The sequence below is a fragment of the Podarcis muralis genome, chromosome 4, assembly GCF_964188315.1.
Source record: "Podarcis muralis chromosome 4, rPodMur119.hap1.1, whole genome shotgun sequence".
NCBI lineage: Eukaryota > Metazoa > Chordata > Lepidosauria > Squamata > Lacertidae > Podarcis > Podarcis muralis.
The window spans coordinates 23,187,218-23,208,390 of record NC_135658.1 but is presented as its reverse complement, the minus strand read 5'-3'; the positions used below and the strand labels follow the sequence as shown (position 1 = coordinate 23,208,390).

The window sequence follows — 21,173 nt, the reverse complement described above, 5'->3', positions numbered from 1 at the left end:
CTTTAAACATGTTTCAGATATTCCTGATATTTTATATCATTTATGTTTTACAACTCACTTTCAGGTATTTTGCATGCTATGATATTCTACCTGTACAAATGTTGGTTTTGTTCTGTGTGGGTCCATGACCAATAATAAAGAATATGTAATCTGTACACTTAAGCAAGACAGTCAGTCTTCCTTCCGTGGCTGTGAAGTGGCCATGTGCTGCTACACTCTTTATCTTACATATTGCAATGTGTGCAATAGACTCCTATTAAAAATGATCTAAATAAATGCATTCACGCATGCTAGGGACAAAGAAAAGCTCCATCAGTGAGTGCATTTGTATGAGAAATTATGGGTGGGTGTGTGTGTGTGTGTCACAGATCAATGGCAAAATTAACCAGCTATGCGAGAGAGAAAACGAGAGTGATGAGAGACGGAAATTGAATTGCTTTCTTAAAAACTGGATGCCTCAATGAATATTGTTTTTAAATATACAGGATTGGGGGAACGTCTGGAACAGATTCTTAGATGGGTGAGGAGAAAGGTAAAGGGACCCCTGACTGTTAGGTCCAGTCGCGGACGACTCTGGGGTTGTGGCGCTCATCTCGCTTTATTGGTCGAGGGAGCTGGCATACAGGTCATGACTAAGCTGCTTCTGGCAAACCAGAGCAGCGCACGGAAACGCCGTTTACCTTCCCGCCGGAGCGGTACCTATTTATCTACTTGCACTTTGACGTGCTTTCGAACTGCTAGGTTGGCAGGAGCAGGGACACAGCAACGGGAGCTCACCCCATAGCGGGGATTCGAACTGCCGACCTTCTGATCGGCAAGCCCTAGGTTCTGTGATTTAGAACACAGCGCCACCCATGAGGAGAAGGAAAGCCCAATTGCTGGGCATGCAGAATGTCTGCTCATGAAGCACTGGGTATAACTGGGATGTGGAGAATGTGAAATAAATTGTTCCTAGAAAAGAAAAAAGAAATTACTTCTCATCAAGAGGGATGAAAAATTGCAGCAACTGTGGCAGGAACCTACAAGCTATCTAGAATGACAATTGCCTTAATAAAGCCTGAAACATATAAGCAGGCGGATAATTTATACCTTTAGGTTCAACCTTTAAGAGAAACAGAAATATACGTACAATAAGTTATACAGCCCCAGGAGGCCCATTCCTCTGAAATCTGTTTTAGGATCATCGCCTTGGAAACCAATTTCACACCACTGCTTGGAAATCCGGGCTTCCAATGGGAAATCAGGTTTCAAGCATTTCCATAGCTACAGGAGGGGGAGGGGGAGGGAAAAATCACAGGTATGTTACAACTCAGACCTTCAATGGATTGACATTTCTGAAACTAGTAGTTCTCTATGGGATTTTGCCTTCATTGTTATGCACAGCATTCGGAAGAGCCTGGAGCAAATACAGATTGAGGAAGAAGTATTCCTTAGACATAGCAGACATTTGAAATACGGCCTGCTGGAAAAACCCAAACACCCCCCCCCCATCTTTTGGCCTAATGTAGAATTGGTGTAAAAACATTGACAAGGGCTCACTGGGCATATTCACTGCCTCTGCATAAATGGGGGGGGGGGGGACCCTCAAGTTTATTTGGTTGCAAATCTCAGTGCAGTTTCAAAGCACTAAGGCAATTAGCCTTCTTGATTCTCCAAGGCTTGAGAGATCCCCCCCCCCTTTAAGCCAATTTCACAAGGGCACAAACAAACAAGGAAATAAAAGAGACATATACAAGTGCTTTCAGGAAGGAGAGCAGATTCAGGGCCCCTCAGCTTCACAGCCCGACCCCCAAGTAAAAATTCATGCCGCCCTAAGAGATGCGCAGCAAGAAATGAAGGGGTGACCTTAGTATTAGTAATATTAGTAATATTTAAACCTTATTCTTTACTATTATTTTTCATTAGGGGCTGTGCCCCTGCTTGTGTTGCTTGTCACCTCCGCCTACCTACTACTGTCCCCCACTAACTGCCCCCCTTACCACCTCTGGCCAAACAGTCTCTGCTGACAGGACACCCAAACCCCAATACTTTCCCTCCTCTTCTTTGGCCCACCACAGATTTCATTCCTGTCTTTCCCTCATTCTGAGGAAAAGAAAGATTAACACCTTCATCCTCCAACACTCCTCTTCCCTATGGCTGTTTTAAAAGTAAACAGTGTTAGAAAACCTGTTTCAACAGGTCTCAAACAGCCTGCATCATTTTACCCGCACATCCCTTACAGGAGATGTAGGGAACCTGGGACAAGGGGAACCAAATCTGGCCCTCCAAAGTCTGTCTCCAGGCCACCTCCTCATTGGCCCTGCTTCACATCCACTATGTTTTTGCATGTGTGGAAAGTGTCCTTGATAAGGCCTTTGCTTGTCTGGATGGAGCATAGAAGAGTTTGGATTTGATATCCCACTTTATCACTACCCGAAGGAGTCTCAAAGCGGCTAACATTCTCTTTTCCCTTCCTCCCCCACAACAAACACTCTGTGAGGTGAGTGGGGCTGAGAGACTTCAGAGAAGTATGACTAGCCCAAGGTCACCCAGCAGCTGCATGTGGAGGAGCGGAGACGCGAACCCAGTTCCCCAGATTACGAGACTACCGCTCTTAACCACTACACCACACTGGCTCCCTGTGGTGCGAGGGGTGTGCCAAATGTGTCAAGGTAAAAAATTATATTTGTTGCTCTGCCCTGTTTTGCCTTCCCAACACTGGCATGTGGGCTCATCAGGAGAAGCCTTGTTGGTGACGCCACCCCTGGAGGCTGCACAGATGGCAGGGCCATCTTGGTGGTAGCTCCCCATTTATGAAACCCCTGCCTTGGGTGAGGTGCATCTGTATCATGGACTGGTTGGCTGCAGAGGAGGGGGGAGGAGGAAACAACTGGGGAACCCCCAAGGGAAGAAGGCTCAGGGCCAGGGGATTGGTGGTGGTGTGATGGTAAGTGGTCAGAGGGAGGAGACCAGGAGGAGATATCGGAAGCTGAAGAGGTAATAGGGCTTAGTGAGTGGGGGGAGTCTGTGGCAGAGAGAAGTGCAGAATCAGAAGCAGGAGAGGAGAGAGGTAAATACAGAAATGAGCCGATATTCTGAACAGGAGAATCTTTATTCTGAGTTAGCTTCTCCAGAACATTTTTGTCTCGGAACCTAACCAAGGGCATGTGTCCCCAGGCAGATTAATTCAGAGGGAATGTGGCCCTCGACAAAAGAAAAGTTTACCCACGCTTAGCCTAAAAGGTAAAGGGACCCCTGACCATTAGGTCTAGTCATGACCGACTCTGGGGTTGCGGCGTTCATCTCGCTTTGCTGGCTGAGGGAGCTGGTGTACAGCTTCTGGGTCACGTGGCCAGCATGACTAAGCATGACTCTGGCGAACCAGAGCAGTGCACGGAAACGCTGTTTACCTTCCTGCCAGAGCGGTACCTATTTATCTACTTGCACTGTGTGCTTTTGAACTGCTAGGTTGGCAGGAGCTGGGACCGAGCAACGGGAGCTCACCCCATCACAGGGATTGGAACCGCCAACCTTCTGATTGGCAAGTCCTAGGCTCTGTGGTTTAACCCACAGCGCCACCCGCGTCCCTCTACGCTTAGCCTAGATCATGCTAATAAATAAATTGGAGGTAACAAGCTGTTCTCAGTACAGACAGTTGTGCGGTCAAGCCTTTTGCGGAGACTGGTTTCAGTTAGCAGTCTCTCGGAATGTAAAGAGCTCTTTGGAAGTGCGCCTCCACGGCTTACCTTCAGAAGCATTTCTTCATGCTGGGGATCCTCAGAATCATAGGGCTCTCTACGCAGTTTTTCAACCTCTGCAATCAAATTCCTGTACCCTACAATCTGTAGGAGGCAGGCCTGCAGAGAGACACCTAGCCTAGAGTGAAAAGATGACAAACGGTAAGAACACGACGCTCAGTAATTTAGCTTTGCATGATTGACATTACCTCAGCGTGGAGCTACACTTTTATCCTTTCCGCCATTCATGAATGCGAAAAGGCATGCTCACTGAGGCAACGGAACAGCAACTCTGAACCTATGTTGCGCTGCCTGCACTGATAGCCGAGAAGCTTTGCCACAGGTGATGCCCAGGGCAGGGAGAAAAGCGAAAGAGACTAATGACATTGCTTCCCCCAAGGTCACATCATTTTCAAAGCTCCCTTTGACAACTATGCTCTTTGCTGCTCTCCCATAAGCCTTCACTTCCAGCAGACCTGATTTGCTCTCTGCCAAGTGGCAATGGAAAACCTGGTGTGGATTTTTGTGTGTGGAAGGGGGACATGCTGCCCCACAGTTGTGGCTCAGGTCTACATGGGGGGGGGGGACCCACACCATATGCTCTAGAACAGTGTTTCCCAACCTTGGGCCTCCAGCTGTTTTTGAACTACAATTCCCATCATCCCTGACCACTGGTCTTGCTAGCTAGGGATGATGGGAGTTGTAGTCCAAAAACAGCTGGAGGCCCAAGGTTGGGAAACACTGCTCTAGAAGCCTGGATCCTTAATTCTGGGGAAGATGAACAGTAATAGTTTAATGATGAGGAAAATGCTTCTGAGCATGTGCAGAGCACACTTTTCTTCACATAATCTAGGAACCAGGCCTGGTATTGGAAACAGATACCAATCATCTTTATAATAAGTGAAGCCCTGAGTAGGGCACTATTTTGGGGTGGGTGGGTCTGGGTTGAGATTGTAAATACAGAAAATACGCATGTTTACCATCCCTGTGCACATGAAGAAATGACACAGGCAACATAAAGATGGCCGGTGAGAACGTAGGCTGAAGGAGAACTTCACACACAACCTAGGAACAGGAGTAGTTCTGTAGCAAGGTAAAAAGGTAAAGGACCCCTGGACGGTTAAGTCCAGTCAAAGCAACTATGGGGTTGCGGTGCTCATCTTGCTTTCTGGCCGAGGGAGTCGGTGTTTGTCCACAGACAGTTTTCTGGGTCATGTGGCCAGCATGACTAAACCGCTACTGGCGCACGGAGGACCGTGATGAGTGCCAGAGTGCATGGAAATATTGTTTACCTTCCTGCCACAGCGGTACCTATTTATCTACTTGCACTGGCATGCTTTCAAACTGTTAGGTTGGCAGGAGCTGGGACAGAGCAACAGGAGCACACCTGGTTGCGGGGATTCAAACCGCTGACCTTCTGATCAGCAAGCCCAAGAACCTCAGTGGTTTAGACCACAGCATCACATCATGGATATATGCTGGAAATTTGGGGTGATGTGGGTCAGGTGACTAAAGCATGGTCAGGAATCTGGGTGTCGGTGTCTGTGTCTGGCCTGTGTGTATATATGTTTACATACTGGCTCATTTCCACGATTACAAGCCATGGTTCAAGAAGGTGCAACATCTTGATTAATAATGTGGTTGTTACAGGTGGTGCTTTGCCTCCAGATCTAGCTGTACCATAGACATGAAAGGGCTGAACAGACAGAAAATGAAACCAGACCAAAAGTCACCTGTGATCATCAGCGGGCACAACTAAAGAATCAAAGCACACAATACTGTGAACTTATGTGGGAAGACAGACCCCCCACAGAGATGAAGCACACAATCATTTAAGCATATAACTTTTGCCATCCCACTCCATTCACACGAACTTACTGCGGGTTTACATCTGGATTAATCCTCTTCAGTTCCATGATGGCATCTATAGTTTTTTCAATAGCATCTGGATGAACACTGACTGAATTCTGGAGCAACTGGAAAAAATGTTTTTTAACGCACATTGGTCACTGCCACAGGAAGTGAAGCACTACAGGAATTGAATGCAACTTTGGGAGAAGTATCACAGCCAATGTGGTGCCCTCCAGCAGTGGTGACGCCACAGATCTAGGCTTCTTTGTATGCATGCGCCATACTGAACGTGGTCAACTGTATCAATATGTACACCTCATCCCTCCCCTACCAAGTCTACTTTCCCGCAAACTGCATTGAGGTTTGTTGGTTTGTTTTTACAATCGAGGGGTGTATAAATCTCATGAAATAAACCAAGTTAACAAGTAAATTGGCACCAGCTCAATCAGTGTCTTGGACAAGTCACGGTTCCTCTGTCTTTCCTTCCATCTGCTAAATGAGGTAAGTAGAGAGTTGTAGAGGAAAGTCAATCTTTCCATTTCTGTTTCCTTCCAATTCTTATTTCTGCAGTCTTAAGTAGGTTTACTCGTGTTTGTAAATTTTTTACAAAATGAAAGTCTGTTTGGAAATTGGCATGCAATATTGCGTACATCTCTCTCCCAATACAAGAACCATTGCATTCCCACAATTTCCCCATGAAAGAATGCATTTTTGTACATTGCTTTAACTACTCAAAGCATTTTTGGGCCTGCACTGCAAATTTGGAGAAGTATGAGTTTTGAAGGACAGTTGTGTTTGATTCAAATATTGGTTCGGGAAACGCAAATTTTATATGTCTGCATTAAAATACGAAAGATACAAAATTGTCTCCTGGCCTGAGCAGTGTCCTAACTCAAAAGGGTGTTGGGAGGAAAAATGTGGAAAGTTGCAAAATGCCTGGCATCTTAGAAACTGAGGTACAAAGCTTAGCAATATTCCTTGATGGTCTTGAAATCTGCGTAGATTATTCTGTATGATATCTCGCTAACATATGCTTGGATAAAGACTAATGTTCTCCTGAATTTTATACCACTTTTCAGCGTACAAAACATTCTGCCAATTACTCGCTCAATTACGCTCACAGACAGTGCTTTGAATAGGGCTTAGCAAGACCCAACAATCAGTTGGTAGTTGAGTGTTGCTTAGTCGCTTTCAGAGTGCTGTGCATGATAAGAGTTTTTAAAGGGGCTTCTCAAGACCTGACAACCAGCTGACTTTGGGTCTTGTTGAGCACTCTGCAGCCCACATGGAAGCCAAGCAGGTTGGCAGAGGAGGGAACAATACAAATATCAGCTCCTCCTCCCACAGCCTGCTTACTTGCCTAGATGGAATTCAATGCACTCGCCTGCAAGGTACTCCTAGTTGCCTCTGGCAACCAGGCAAGTAGTTACAGTGGTGCCTCGCAAGACGAAATTAATTCGTTCCGCAAGTCTCTTCGTCTTGCGAGTTTTTCGTCTTGTGATGCACGGTTCCCCATAGGAATGCATTGAAAATCAATTAATGCGTTCCTAGGGAAACCGCCTTCAGACCAGGTCCGGGGACAGTCTGTCCCCCGACCTCTTCTGAAGGCTGGGGGGGGGGACAAGGGCTTTTCTTCCCACCCCCAGCATTTTAAAAAACCCCGGGACAGCGGAGGACTTCTCCGCTGTCCGGGGCGATTTAAAAGCCCCTGGGAAGGCAGGCAGGGGGGACAAAGATTTTCGCCCCCCGCCCGCCTTCAGAACAGGTCCTTGACCTCTTCTGAAGGCGGGCGGGGGCGAAAGTCTTTGCTCCCCCCTGCCTGCCTTCCCGGGAGAGCGGAGAAAGGCAGCGCGTTTCTCCGCTGTCCCGGACGGCTTTTGAAGGCAGGCGGGGGGGAGCAAAGATTTTCGCCCCCCGCCCGCCTTCAGAACAGGTCCTTGACCTCTTCTGAAGGCGGGCGGGGGCGAAAGTCTTTGCTCCCCCCCCCTTCAAAAGCTGTCCTGGACAGGCTTCGCGGACCTCTCCGCAAGCAGCGGGAGCGCTCCCGCTGCTTGCGGAGAGTTGCCAGCATGCCGAAGCCTGCGCGTGCTGAGATCAGCGCACCCAGGCTTCGCGGCCCCGCCGCCCGGCATCGGAGCTTCGTTCCGATGCCGGGCGGCGGGAGGAGGCGTCCCCGCCCCGCCGCCCGGCGTCGGAGCTTGGTTCCGAAGCCGGGCGGCGGGAGGAGGTCCGAGGACAGTGGGGAAGACGCGCTGCGCTTCCCCGCTGTCCCGGAGATTTCCCTATGGGCTTTCGTCTTGCGAAGGAAGCCCATAGGGAAATTCGTTTTGCGAAGCGCCTCCAAAACGGAAAACCCTTTCGTCTAGCGGGTTTTCCGTCTTGCGAGGCGTTCGTCTTGCGGGGTACCACTGTAAATGCAAGGCTGCATGAATGGCCTAATGTGGCCTCATATGTTGGCAAGGAGGTTTTCTTGCTTGTAAGCCTGTGTCAGCTGGTAATACAATCGGCCAAACATGGAGACTAAAACACAAACATTTACTTACCTTGTTTTTTGAACTTCTCAGTGACGATTCTGTCAAGAAAACATTTTTTAAACTTTAACTTCTATTAGACTTTTTGCATCTTCAACAACACAGCCAACAATGAAAATACTATCACAAACCTTTGTAATTCTCTCCTTCCCAACTTTCCTCTTTTCTTATGCAGTTATAAAAATGTGTAGCCAAATCCCCACAAACAGTGAAGAAGCTTCTCATACTGATACCAACGAAAAGGCAAGCTATATTGGTTCAGTAACGTAAAATGTGTTTGCAATTGACTGGGTATGTTGACATTCTGCTCAAGGCTACAGTTTAAAATGCAAGTTGAGACCTAAGCTAATTTTAAAGATATATACTGCAGTGTAATCTCTCTCTCTCATACACACAGCAATTACGGCACAGGACAACATTAACTACCAGAGCAATGGTTTCAAAACCACTTACCGATTTTCATAGTTCTGCCAGCGCCAGGCTTTGTGCTGTAGCAGATCCTTTGCAACTCGCAGCGTCCCGTCAGTTTCCTCGCCACGAATTTCAGGCAGCGCCATAAGCATTTGCAATAGAAGTACAGGCAAACCTGGACAAGCATTCTGTCAAAAGAATCCTTAGAGTGAGAACTCAAGGAAAGCTCCTGAGGTGAAGCAAAGTCCCCCTGAAAGAGTTCCATTATTCAAAGTTATCTTTAAGAAGATTTCTAACACACACCATACTACTGGGGCCTACTGTCAGGAGTAAGAATGTTCAAAAACAAAATAATTAAGGTTCCGTTTAGTAAATGAGAGCCTGCCAGCCATTCTCGGACAAAAGGCATGCTGCTGCAGTTGTACATCTAGGGTGATTCACACCCCACTGCTATAAGAAATTGGGGTGGGGGGCAGGAGGAGGAACTACAGTTTATAGTTAGAAAATGGTTCAATGGGCCGATTTGAAATTTGGCACTGCATGAGAGGTAAGTTTGAGGGTGATCAATCCTGAACTTAGGGTCGAAAGGATAAGAAATGACTTATTCTAAACAACCGTTTGATGAGAGACTTCTGCAGATGGACAGGAAGTGTGTGTTTGGGGTGGCTTTTGCCGGAAACATTTCTCCATTTGTACGGTGTGTTTGCAGAAATGGGTTGTTGTGACATGTCAACAGGAACACCTGGAACGTGCTTTCCTCTAACAAAGCGTAAACGTTTCGCAGCTTTTATTAAGAAGCCGTTGCCGAGGCTAATGATAGTCAGCGGGATTTCATAAGAGCGTGGCCCGCACATGCTCAGTATAAACCTGTTCTGAGAGAAGGTTAAGTGGAGGGAGTGGAATGTTGAGAAATGAGAATGGATGATGAGAGACAGAGTGCGCTGGAAAACGGCAAGAATGTGTGAGGTTCTGAAAAGGACTAGTCTATGTGAAAAGGGCTGAAGGGCAGGAATGCTAAGTTGGTTTGGATGCAAGTTCATTAGAGCTTCTAATCAAGAGCTTCAGTCCATAGGGTCTGGAATGAATTTTGGCCTCTTAGGTTGGCAGAAGAAAATGGTGCCCCTCAGGGAATGTCAAGGACCTTGTCCAAACTGCACACTTGTTGTAGTTTCAGCTGAAGCCAAGAGAGCCACCAAACAGGAACTGTTCTTAAACCAACAAGTAACAGCATAGTACACAATACACACAACCACCCTATGTTGATTCTACTCCTGATGGCCTACAACTTGGCTGACACAGCACCCAGTCCTGCCTGCAGATGGTGGTGTCATAGATACCAGCACAATGAAGATTGCACTGATCAGAGGTACACTGGACACCTGGTCCAGGGCTGGGTAACCTCTGGCCTGCAGTCCATATTTGGCCCATCAAGACTACCCATTTGGCACCAGGCATTGGGCAGGTAGAGATGTGGCTGCTTCTCCTGTAGATAGCAAGACTGAACCACCGGCACATGAGCTGATGTGTGAGTTCAATCCTGCTTGGTTCAGTTGCCTGACAAAGTTCCTCATATGGAACTCTCTCATGCACCCAAACCCTAAAAGGAGCAGGTCTGAACCCCTGCTTTGTTGCTTTGAACTGAGCCATGGGTTTGGTGTAGCATATTCAAACTCAGGTTCATGGTCTGTCTTGCTTCACACAAACCACGAGCTGTAGCCAAAGTCTGTTCTGTGGCTTAACACTCATAGTTTGTCAAGGGGAGATAAACCACGGGCCCAGGTTCAGATAATATGCTAAGCCAACCCATGGCAGAGCAGAAGTGGAGAAGAAGAACAGCGGCCCAGATGACATCTCTGGGAGCCTGCATTGTCCGATCAGCTTATCTTAAGTACCAACAGCAGTCAAAGTGGAGCCAGTAAGATATATCACATTGTTTCTGCAGCACAAAAAAAGCTATTACAGAACACAGCTCACAGTGGATACTACTTAGAAAGCACTATATTATAGCCAGATATCTAAAGTAAGATAATATTCATTTGGTGGGTACCTTTAAATGACACACTACTCGTCCATCTTAAACTTATGACATTGGAGATCTTCTTTAGGAACAAGAATGGAGAGTTAAAAGTATGGAATCTTTTGTTTTGTTTTACAAAAAATAATTCTTGCTTGTAGAAATCCTGCAATGAAAGCACACTATTCATGAAATGGATTACACTTTAAGATGAGCTGACTTTCCTAATTCCACTAAGATCACAAATTAATGCCTTTTTTAAAAGAAAAGAAAAGAAGCAGCGTTTTAACAAGGCACGGTGTTTTCAGAAAGAGGACTTAATATTTTTAAGAAATTAGAAAGTGGGTCAGCCCTTGACCCAGCACTTTCCCTCTTCAGCACAAACTCAGCTTGGCTGCAGGAGTTGCTGGAAGGAGGTGTACAAGACACCATCCAACCATCTTAGGGACTCCACTTAAGGATCATTTCTGTAGGGCTTCATCATTAGCCTTTTCTTCTCCATAAGATATCCCACAAAGCAGCGGAGGGTTAGGATCAGAGTTTTCCTTCTCCTAGATGGGCTACTTTCCCAGGTTGATGCGCCTCATCTGCCATTCAGTTCCCTCTACAGCATTTGCACAAACCACCTTCTTGACCATTGGACCCACTATTGATCTTAATCTGTCAGAGCCTGTTTTTGCATACAGGGGAAGTCCTTAACTCACATTTGAGACCCATTGGCTACCCTCACTAGGTTTGGCCAGCTTCTAGGACAGCCATAGGCAAACTCCAGCCCTCCAGATGTTTGGGACTACCATTCCCATCATCCCTGACTACTGGTCCTGTTAGTTAGGGATGATGGGAATGGTAGTCCCAAACATCTGGAGGGCCGGAGTTTGCCTATGCCTGTTCTAGGAGCCACAGGTGAGAGCTGAGGGAAGGGTGGGGACCAAAGGTGGACAAACAACCCGGGAAGGATGTGTCCCCTACCAGAGGTACTACCCCTCTGCTAACACTCCCGTACACCCCTTTCACATAAATCGGTAGTATAGCTTCTTCTTGTCCCAAGAGAGTGAGCCACTACTCCTCCAAGCGATGGCAGCTGTGTGAGCAAAGTCCACAGTTAGTTGGGTCCCTTGCTGCAGATTGGGGCTGTCAAAATATAAAGGTGAAGGAATGGCTCACAACATATAATGTGCCTTGACACAACTCTTTCATCCACCCACAGACATTATGAACACAGCTCTAGGAAAGCCAAGCTTTAGGCTTAAACAGGAAGCGACAGAGAAGGCAATCATTTTCGCTGCAAAGGACTGGTGTAATAAAGTTTGCTGAACCGCACACATTCATTATGACACTCCGATTAGCTTCATTTATGCTTCAGATAGAAAGCAGGAGCTTCCCTGCTTTCAGAAACCTCTTATAAATTTCAGAGTAAATGAATATGCAGATATGACCAGATCCAATGGCTTTTACAGGCTTCATATAAGATTGTCAGTGAAGGAGTCTGATAAAAACCTGCACTGGGTATTATGAAGAACGGGCTACCTTTCTCAGATGACCTCCTTCTGCATGTTTCTTTGTTTCCCTCAATATTGTACTAAGTAGTAGCCAGATTCTCAGATACAGAGATGAGTGATTTTTCTGTTTATCCATCTGTTTAGATATGGAAATGAACTATGGCAACCGGAGTTCATAGCAGAGCAAAGTCGTTCAAAAACATTACATACTCTGCGGATCATCCTCATGATGCAGCTGCTTCAATGATTTATTTCTCTAGATGTGAGCAGACTACATATGAAAGCTGCTACATACATCAAGAGATCAGCCGGCACCAAAAAAAAACTGCTTGGCAACGTGCAACGCAGGTTTTCAGAAATGCCACAACCAACAGTCACAGCAGATTCTAAGAGAAGAAACCTGTTTTGGGCACTCTGAAATCATGTATGTTAACAAAAGCCACAGGATGACTAACAGCACAACCTGCACGCCAAGTCCATTCCCACAATCCTTCCGTCTAAGAAAAAACAACACTGAAATGAGCATATCTGAGTATGCCGATTCATGGGTGAGGCTGTATATGTGGGTAGAAGGCAGGAATGCAAACCCACCCACCTGCGGACATACCTTTGTGAAAGGAAAGGCCCCATCAGCTGAGGTAAAGATTACTAGAAAAAGAGGCTTGCTTGACTTTTCTCTTTATAAAGCAGAGGTGAGGAACTTCTGTTCCTCCAAATGTTGCTGAACTACAACTCCCATCATCCATGCCCATTGGCAATACTTGCTGGGGTTGGTGAGAGTTGTAGTTCAGCGACATCTGGAGGCTCAAAGACTTCCTTCCCATACCTGCTTTACCTGAACATCACTGACTGGCTTGCCTCTCAGCCTCTCTCACTTTCCTACTTTATTGGCCTTGGGCCCAGTATACTTGAAGGAGCCTCTCCACCCCCACCATTCTGCCCGGACACTGAGGTTACAGGGAACCAAGGAGAGGGCCCTTTCAGTACAGTGGTACCTCAGGTTACATATGCTTCAGGTTACATACACTTCAGGTTACAGACTCCGCTAACCCAGAAATAGTGCTTCAGGTTAAGAACTTTGCTTCAGGATGAGAACAGAAATAGTGCTCTGGCGGTGTGGCAGCAGCAGGAGGACCCATTAGTTAAAGTGGTGCTTCAGGTTAAGAACAGTTTCAGGTTAAGAACGGACCTCCGGAACGAATTAAGTACTTGACCCGAGGTACCACTGTAGTGGCGCCCGCCCTCCCATCAGATGTCAAGGAAATAAACAACTATCTGACTTTTAGAAGACATCTGAAGGCAGCCCTGTTTAGGGAAGTTTTTAAAGTTTCATCTTTTATTGTGTTTTCAATATCCTGTTGGAAGCCGCCCAGAGTGGCTGGGGAGGCCTGGCCAGATGGGCGGGGTATTAATAATAATAATAATAATAATAATAATAATAATAATAAATCAACATCATCTCTACCTCTTTATCTGTATTTCCTTACCTCATGTTTTCCTATCTTAGTGTCCTGAGACAAGGAGGAGGATAAAAATGTGTTTGGCACACAAAATTGAAGGTGGCTGCCTTATTTCCACCACAGAGCAAGACTCCATGATGCTATAGCAGAGGAGGGAAGAAAAGGGATGGTGAAGCTTCACGCTCTGCTGAGAAGCCAGAGTCCTCCTTTCATCAACTGGTCACAGCCATTCCACCAGATTGGAGGAAGAGATTCATACCACCAAGAGACCAGCAATTTTTGGCATCCCCTCTCCTCAAATTGCTTCCACCTCAAGCTGGCCATTGGAAGAACTTGTAACTAAGAGCTGCTTCATAGTTCTACTTGTCCTGGGCGCTCTAGTTTTCCCCTGCTCCTTTCCCATGGAAAACCCGCTCTTTAGTTCTAAACCAGAGCAAATGTCAATCTGGGGAAAACCCGAATGACTGTTTGCTCCGACTCAGCTCTGAAGAGTGGAGACAAAGTGTGGAAAAGCCCTAAGACTTGGCTTATTCTCATCTTTCCTCCCAATCCATTTTACTTTTGCGTGGTGTCTTTTTAAGCTGGTAAGCCTATGGGCAGAGACTGCCTTAAAAAAAAAGTGATCTGTAAGTTACTCTGGGAGCCTTTTTTTAGCTGAAGAGCAAAGAAGGAAATGTTGAAATGAATAATGAATAAAAGAAGCCTCCAGAGTCCCTCTTGCAGGCTGTAGTAAAATATAGCAGGGGAAGGGGAATGGAGATAGTAGAAACTAGTCGAGCCTAGATCTGCAGCAGAGTCCTAACTCGGCCTCTGCATGGACCAGGAAGGCCAGTGAAAGGACTGTTGCCAGGACAACAACCAAGGCCAGTCAGAGCAGCAGCCAGGAACTCCAGCTCCAAGATGGCTTTATCCCATGGCTCTGTCTATCATGCAGAAATGGAGACTATCCTCATCCTCTTTCCAAGAGCAAGGAAAATAAAGTTTAAAAACAGCAGCAAAACACACACCAAATAGTGGTTGTGTAACTAGTATTGCATGATCAGCCATATGGAGTTCTGGGTCATCACTTGTTCAGAACAGATTTATTGGAAGGAAGCTATACCTGAATACAGTCATACCTTGGGTTATAGACGCTTCAGGTTGCGTTTTTTTGGGTTGCGGACTGCTGAAACCCGGAAGTACCAGAACAGGTTATTTCCGGGTTTCGGCGGTCATACATGCACAGAAGCGCTAAACCGCGCTTTGCACATGTGCAGAAGCACCGAATTGCAACCTGTGCGTGCGCAGACGCGCCGCTGCGGGTTGTGAACGTGCATCCTGCACAGATCATGTTTGCAACCCAAGCATCCATTGTATACAGTGGTAACTTGGAAGTCAAACAGAATCCATTCTGGAAGTCCGCTCAACTTCCAAAACATTCGGAAACCAATGCTCCCGCAGACAATCAGAAGCCACGGAAGCCCTGTTGGACGTTTGGGTTCCAAAGAAGGTTTGCAAATCGGAACACTCACTTCCAGGTTTGCTGGTTTGGGAGCCAAAACGTTTGACTCACAAGGTGTTCAGGATCCAAGGTACGACTGTAGTCATAATAAGTTCTTCTTTCTCCCACACACACAGTTGGTGGGCATGGAGTAGAGCCAGCACATAACTCAGTTGGCCAAAAAGCTTGTACTAATTTCCCATAGGCTACTTGGCCAGGTTCACAGTTCTTGGATTAATTTGCAAGGCCATCAACAACTTGGTTCAGGACACCTTAACCCGTATATCCCCACATGATCATGGAGGTCTTCAGGGGAGTCAGGGTCCCCTGTGGCTTGGTGCCTGGTTCATATCCACCAGGAGCAGTGTGTTCAGTATTGTGGGCCTAATTCTATGGAACTCCCTCCGGGCTGAAATCAGAATAGCTCCCTCTCTGCTGAACTTCCAGTGCCTGGTGAAGTCATTAAAAATAAATAAATCAGCAGCCCTTTTAATTAAGTTTTCTGATCTCGCAGTTATTTTTAACTGTTTTCACTTTCCACTGTTTTTATCTTTATTGCATCTTCTTAACCTCACTCTGCACTGTTTAGAGACTTGAGATGCTAAAAAGTATATAAACTGTTTAACTAAACAAATAAGGCACAGATACATACACAGAGTGAGAACTATAAATTACCTCAGTCTGTTCTCTTTTAGAAAATGTCGCTGATAAAACCCTGTTCTGTCATACTTGCGGGCTCCAAACATCCCACTGCAGCACACAATGTTTCCAAGAGTTGCCCTCATCGCACAAATGCTGTTACACACAATATTTTATGTTCCTTTTAAAAAAAGTTACCAATTATGGGTTTTATTTATGGCTTTTAGTTGTAAGCCTCTCTGAATGTCTCTGGACCAAAAAGTAGGGCAAATATACTTTTTGCGCACACACACACACACACACACACACACACAGTCAGGAAACAACCGCAAACAATTTTGACTGAAGTCAGTGCAACTCACCTGTGTGAAGGATTTAACCCCATTTAAATGCAATCTGCTTGTTTATGTATTATCACTCATTAACCACACAACATGTGCTAATTGGTTTACCAATTACCGGGATGTCTGTGTTATCAATATTTTATCAACCACTTTTAATGTCATAACCATCACCACCTTTGCTTTTCTGCATCCCTTTTCCTACTAACCTCACAGTTTACAATGTCATCTCCCTGCCTCTCAAACCAAGAAACTGCAACTCAGGATAGCACCTCATGCATCTGCTGAAGTGGACTGTAATCCACGGAAGCTTGTGCCAAAATCAATTTGTGTGTCTTTAATATGCCAAATGACCCTTTGATGTTTTTATACTTCGCCGCCACCCCCAAATTCTCTTTACTTTGGTCTACCCAAGTTAAGAGGTCACACCCACACTTGGAAACTGTAGTTTATTCCTCACAGAGCTACAACCGCCAGCATCCTTAACAAACTACGGTTCCTAGGATTCTTTGGGGGAAACGATGTACTTTAAATGTATGGTGTGGATGAGACCGTAATCAAGAACATGTGCAGTCATACCCTCTTCTCATCATGCAAGTGGAGCTGGCTAGGTCTGGAGCTGGGTTTCTCCCCTCCAGTTCCTGCAGCCAGCGAGGCCTGGCCTAATAATAATAATAATAATAATAATAATAATAATAATAATAATTTATTATTACATACCCCACCCATCTGGCCAGGCCTCCCCAGCCACTCTGGGTGGCTCCCAACAGAATATTAAAAGAATGATAAAACATCATAATTTAAAAAAATTTCCTAAACAGGGCTGCCTTCAGATATCTTCTAAAAGTCAGATAGTTGTTTATTTCTTTGACATCTGATGGGAGGGCGTTCCACAGGGCAGGCTCCACTACCGAGAAGGCCCTCAGCCTGATTCCCTGTAACCTTACTTCTCGCAGTGAGGGAACCGCCAGAAGGCCCTTGGACCTGGACTTCAACATCTGGGTTGAACGATGGTGGTGGAGACGCGCCTTCAGGTAATAAGACTATGGTATAGTGTAAACAAAACTTTTATATGCCACTGGGAAACAAACAAACAAGAAGTGGGACTTGCTGTCTTGTGATATTCACTTGATTGAGATGGTCTGGTGCCAAATCAGCAATATCTCCTATGTATGCCTGTGTAACAGTTTATAACTCAGGCAGATGAACAGCCAAGCAGCACCATGGAGAGCGCCTGGGAGACTGGTCCATAGAGATCTACAAGCTGCTACATGCCGTACTGAGATTTAGCTTAGAAACTCCTCAGATCTTTCTATATGGCTCGAAATCAACTGCTTACTGTTTCAAATTAGCTCCTAAAAATACTGATAACTAAAAACCCCCGCCATTACCCTGGTCAAAGACAAAAACTGTGCACAGGGTGTTATCAAACATACATTCAAAAATTATATAAGAACTGCTAGAGCGTGATCAGACGCCTGCTTAGGAAGAACAAAGGAGGCTGTCTCATGCAGAATCAGACCACTGATCCATGTACATCAGGATTATTTACACCAGCAAAGTGGGCAACATTCTCAGTCTGCTATTAATGTAGGCGTTTAATTCTTGCAGAACAAAGCTTATGAAGGGTACCATCTGGAGGAGGTCCACAAATGATGACTTGGCTTACCCGCCAGCCATTATCTGTGGTTGCCACCGCCAACTGCAAGTGCCAAGAGACTTGGGACTGGGAGAGAGGGAGATCTGCTCTCATCCCTATTGCAGCTTGGAGAAGATAAGCAATGACTAGCGTCTCCTGCTATTTCTTTTCTTCCAGGAGTGGTGCAAAGCAGACCTTACCCTGTGTACTCTCGGTGCCTTGCTTGCAAGGTGGCCAGGGAGACCTGCTTCTGGACAGCTGGGTGAATGGACACCTGTCAACATGTTTCCATCAAACACCCAGAGAAACCTTCCTTTCAGGATTTTTTCGTTTTCTGTAGTGCTTTTAAAGGAATAGGCAGAAATATGTCCCCAATCACTTTTTAAATGTGTGAAAGTTCAGTGCCGTTATTTTCCCAGCTGCTGCATCAACACCATTTTCAAAACCTGGTTGGGGCTTCCTTCTAGAGCTAGCCACAGGCAATCAGTGATAATCTAATTTATTAATTTATAAAATGGTTCATACATCTTTTTATGTTTTTATTTAAAGATTTTTCATGAGCAACAGAAGTACTTTCAGCATGTCTGTTTTCAAATCGTAGAGTTCTTCATACCGTTCAGGTTCATACATCTTAATTTAATAAAAAAATCTCTAAGAGGTTTATACGAAAATAACAATGCAACAGCATTCAAGAAAGTTTCCTAAAAAAATAGATAAAAACAAAACACAAGGGCAAAAAAACCCACAACCCACCTCAGAGCGGTACGAAACAAAAATTAAAAATTAAGAGTCAAGAGTTCGGGGAAGCTTGGATAAGCACACAAATTTTTAAGAGGCATATAGAAGTCATTATTCTCTTCAACTCACAAATTACCCAAGGGAGGCCATTTCAGATGGTGGGTGCTATAACCAAGAAGGCCTGTTTTTGCATTGTCAGCAAGTGACAATCTGCTGGCCATGGAATAACCAGAAGACACCCATCCCTCAGAAGCTCTTAAAGACCATCTTGCCCTGTACTGGGGGAGGTGGTTGTTATGATGATGTCGTAATGCTGCACAGCCAATTGAATTTGGCTACATGATGGTATCACCAATGGTAAACAAAGCCAGTTTAGAATGAGAGCAATTCTTCCTGGGCTGTTCACGTCCATCTTGTCTATCATGAATCACAAAGTGCATGAGATGATGTCTCCAAGGTCAAACAAAAAACTATCCAGGGCAATGTTTTTTCAACGGCTGCACATTTTCATCCCAATTAGCAACAGTCCCTCTCCATTTGACACGTAAATTCAGCACTTCAGAGACTTGTGGCTTCTGTTCTGAGTTTTCATGCTCCCAGTCCTTAAGGCTGCCAATCAGGTTTGACAGGCTGAACAACCAATGCCTACTGAGGGCAGTTGAGGAAGGTGCTAGGCAGGACATCCGGTGAAATTGGTGTGTCAGTACCCTGCACAGACAATGAGACCATTTATACTTTCAACCGATCACAAGATGGGAGCTATTCTCGATGCAGAAATATTACCTTGGCTCTATAATAGACAGAGTAAGATAATTACTATGCAAGCAAAAATATAGGAGTGTTACCTCAGGAAGTGCTTCATTTTGGTGTTTTTGTTCTTCAGTTCTTTCACTTTCGGGAACTATCCTCAGCTGATCACAAGCAATGTTTTCTCCAGAAGTTAAATATGCTGCGAAAGCAAGTTGAACACATTTGGTGAAAGAGAAGTAAACAGGGCCCAAGTCTAGTTGGGTGGTCTTTTCAAACGTCTTTCACGTGTGTGTGTGGTGGGATATAATCAAAGCCAAAAGATGCATCTAAGCACTCGAGGTCAGATCCAGTATTTGCATAGTAGAATGGGTGACCCTCAACACATTCATGTTAAATGAATCCCTTTCTCGTTCAGGAGAGGGTAAAAACAAACTGTAAAATGGCTTTGTTTCCCTGAGCGTTACAGTTTAAATGAAAAAAGTTGGCTAGTTCTTGTGACACTGCTACACAGATCCAATCCAAGCAAGCAAATATACACCTATTTTTAAAAGTTGACAATGGGTCAACCAAGCATTGAATTACATATTGCTTCAAATAAAATAAAGTAAGTAGGCAGCCAGGTGAAAGGTAACAAAATGTTTGCTTGCTGCCGCCACTGTTGTTCGTTTTAATCTATTTAAAGTTTATTGTGGGTGCTTCAGACAAACTCGTTTACTGAGCATTCATCCTGATCTGTTCGTAAGGAGGTTAGACAATGGCTCCACCCGTACCCTACATTTAAAGCAGTATTTTACTAAACGGTCATGGCTTCCCTCAAAGAATCCCGGGAACTATAGTTTGTTAAGGGCGCTAATATTAGGAGATGCCTAGTCCCCTCACAGAGTTAAAACTCCCAGAGTTCTCAAGGACGCAGGCCGACTGCTAAACCAGCCTGGGAATTGTAGCTTTGTGAGGGGACTATCTTTGATAGCGTGCATGTAACTAACGTCTGTAAATAATTCAGAGATACTTGAATAAAAGGTGCAACTTTTATCCAAAACTATACCATCATTATGAGGTTCTGATTTGAGATTATCTGGGTCCCTACTATGGAGTTCCTGAGGGCAGGACTTGTAGTGCACATCTTGTAAGTCAGAGAACTTCTGTTATAAGGAAGCCTGCTAATGAGGGAAAGGTGAACCTGTTTGTGTCGTGAAATAAATGACACTGAACAGCTTCACCATTTCCTCTCCGTAATGGAGCAAGAGTCTCCTTCAGGCTTTCTTGATGTTATAATTTTTGTTGCTATGCATTCCCTTTTTAAAGTCTCATTCTAACAGAATGTCCAAGTAGCAAATATCAAAAGGGAGATCTGTGAGCTGCATCCTATGCAAGGACTTCTGTGCTAGCGGGAAGGCGGGTGAATTTTAACGATGCGCAACACAGGGATCCGAGGCAACGGCTATGCTAGCAGAAAACCGTTGCACAAGAGATTGTCCAATATGTGGTGCAACGGAATTGCACCAGTTTATCCATTCTGCCACACGATGTGCTGCTGGTGCAAAACATTTCATCACAACAGAACAAAGTATACCGTTAAATGACTTGCGACTTAGCACTACTTTGGATGCAACCCAAAGTGTGCGACTTACATGCAAAGACTATCTGAGGAACATCCTGGTGAACATTGTCAGTGATTTAAGAGCAATAGGGGTTTCGCCTTCTTTGTTGCACCCCACAGTTGTGGAACTCCCTGCTGCTATTTGGAAGATGCTAGTAAAAGTTTTTCTTCACGACTGCTTTCAGAGAGGGCGTGTACATATATTACAGTGGCGTAGGCACTAAACCAAGTAACTGGAAATCCAAACAGAACTTCAAATCGATGCACTGCAAATCTTTGTTAGAAAAAAGAAGCAGGTAGAATTTCCTCCCAGACACAGTTTTCATTTAGGGGAACAGAAAGTTTTTGTGCTGGGCTAAACCCCCAGATCCAATGGGGCTCCATTTCCTGGCCTAACTCCAAAAGCACTTGCGATGGATTGATTTGGGGCTCTTCCAAAACTATATGCAGCAGAATCAAGAAGTTCTGCCTCTCCCTAACTGTGAAGCAGCTGGGAATAGCATG

The 21,173-nt window shown here is 45.3% G+C and overlaps 1 protein-coding gene across 7 annotated transcripts in view; it reads right to left on the bottom strand.

Moving 5' to 3' along the window:
- Window positions 1-21,173, bottom strand: part of ELMOD1 (ELMO domain containing 1) — a 46,283-nt gene that overhangs the window by 13,680 nt on the left and 11,430 nt on the right. For 4 of the 7 annotated variants that reach the window (XM_028726201.2, XM_028726208.2, XM_028726202.2 and 1 more), the window contains exons 2-7: window positions 19,165-19,268; window positions 8,552-8,697; window positions 8,111-8,139; window positions 5,595-5,692; window positions 3,726-3,855; window positions 1,130-1,263 (exon numbers count right to left, since the gene is read on the bottom strand). In XM_028726201.2, the coding sequence (XP_028582034.1) occupies window positions 1,130-1,263; window positions 3,726-3,855; window positions 5,595-5,692; window positions 8,111-8,139; window positions 8,552-8,697; window positions 19,165-19,181 (554 nt within the window). In that variant the 5' untranslated portion in view covers window positions 19,182-19,268. Of the gene's footprint in view, window positions 1-1,129; window positions 1,264-3,725; window positions 3,856-5,594; window positions 5,693-8,110; window positions 8,140-8,551; window positions 8,698-10,556; window positions 10,690-19,164; window positions 19,269-21,173 lie in introns of all 7 variants that reach the window. The other 3 variants (XM_077927043.1, XM_077927044.1, XM_077927045.1) reach the window with 3 other exon arrangements.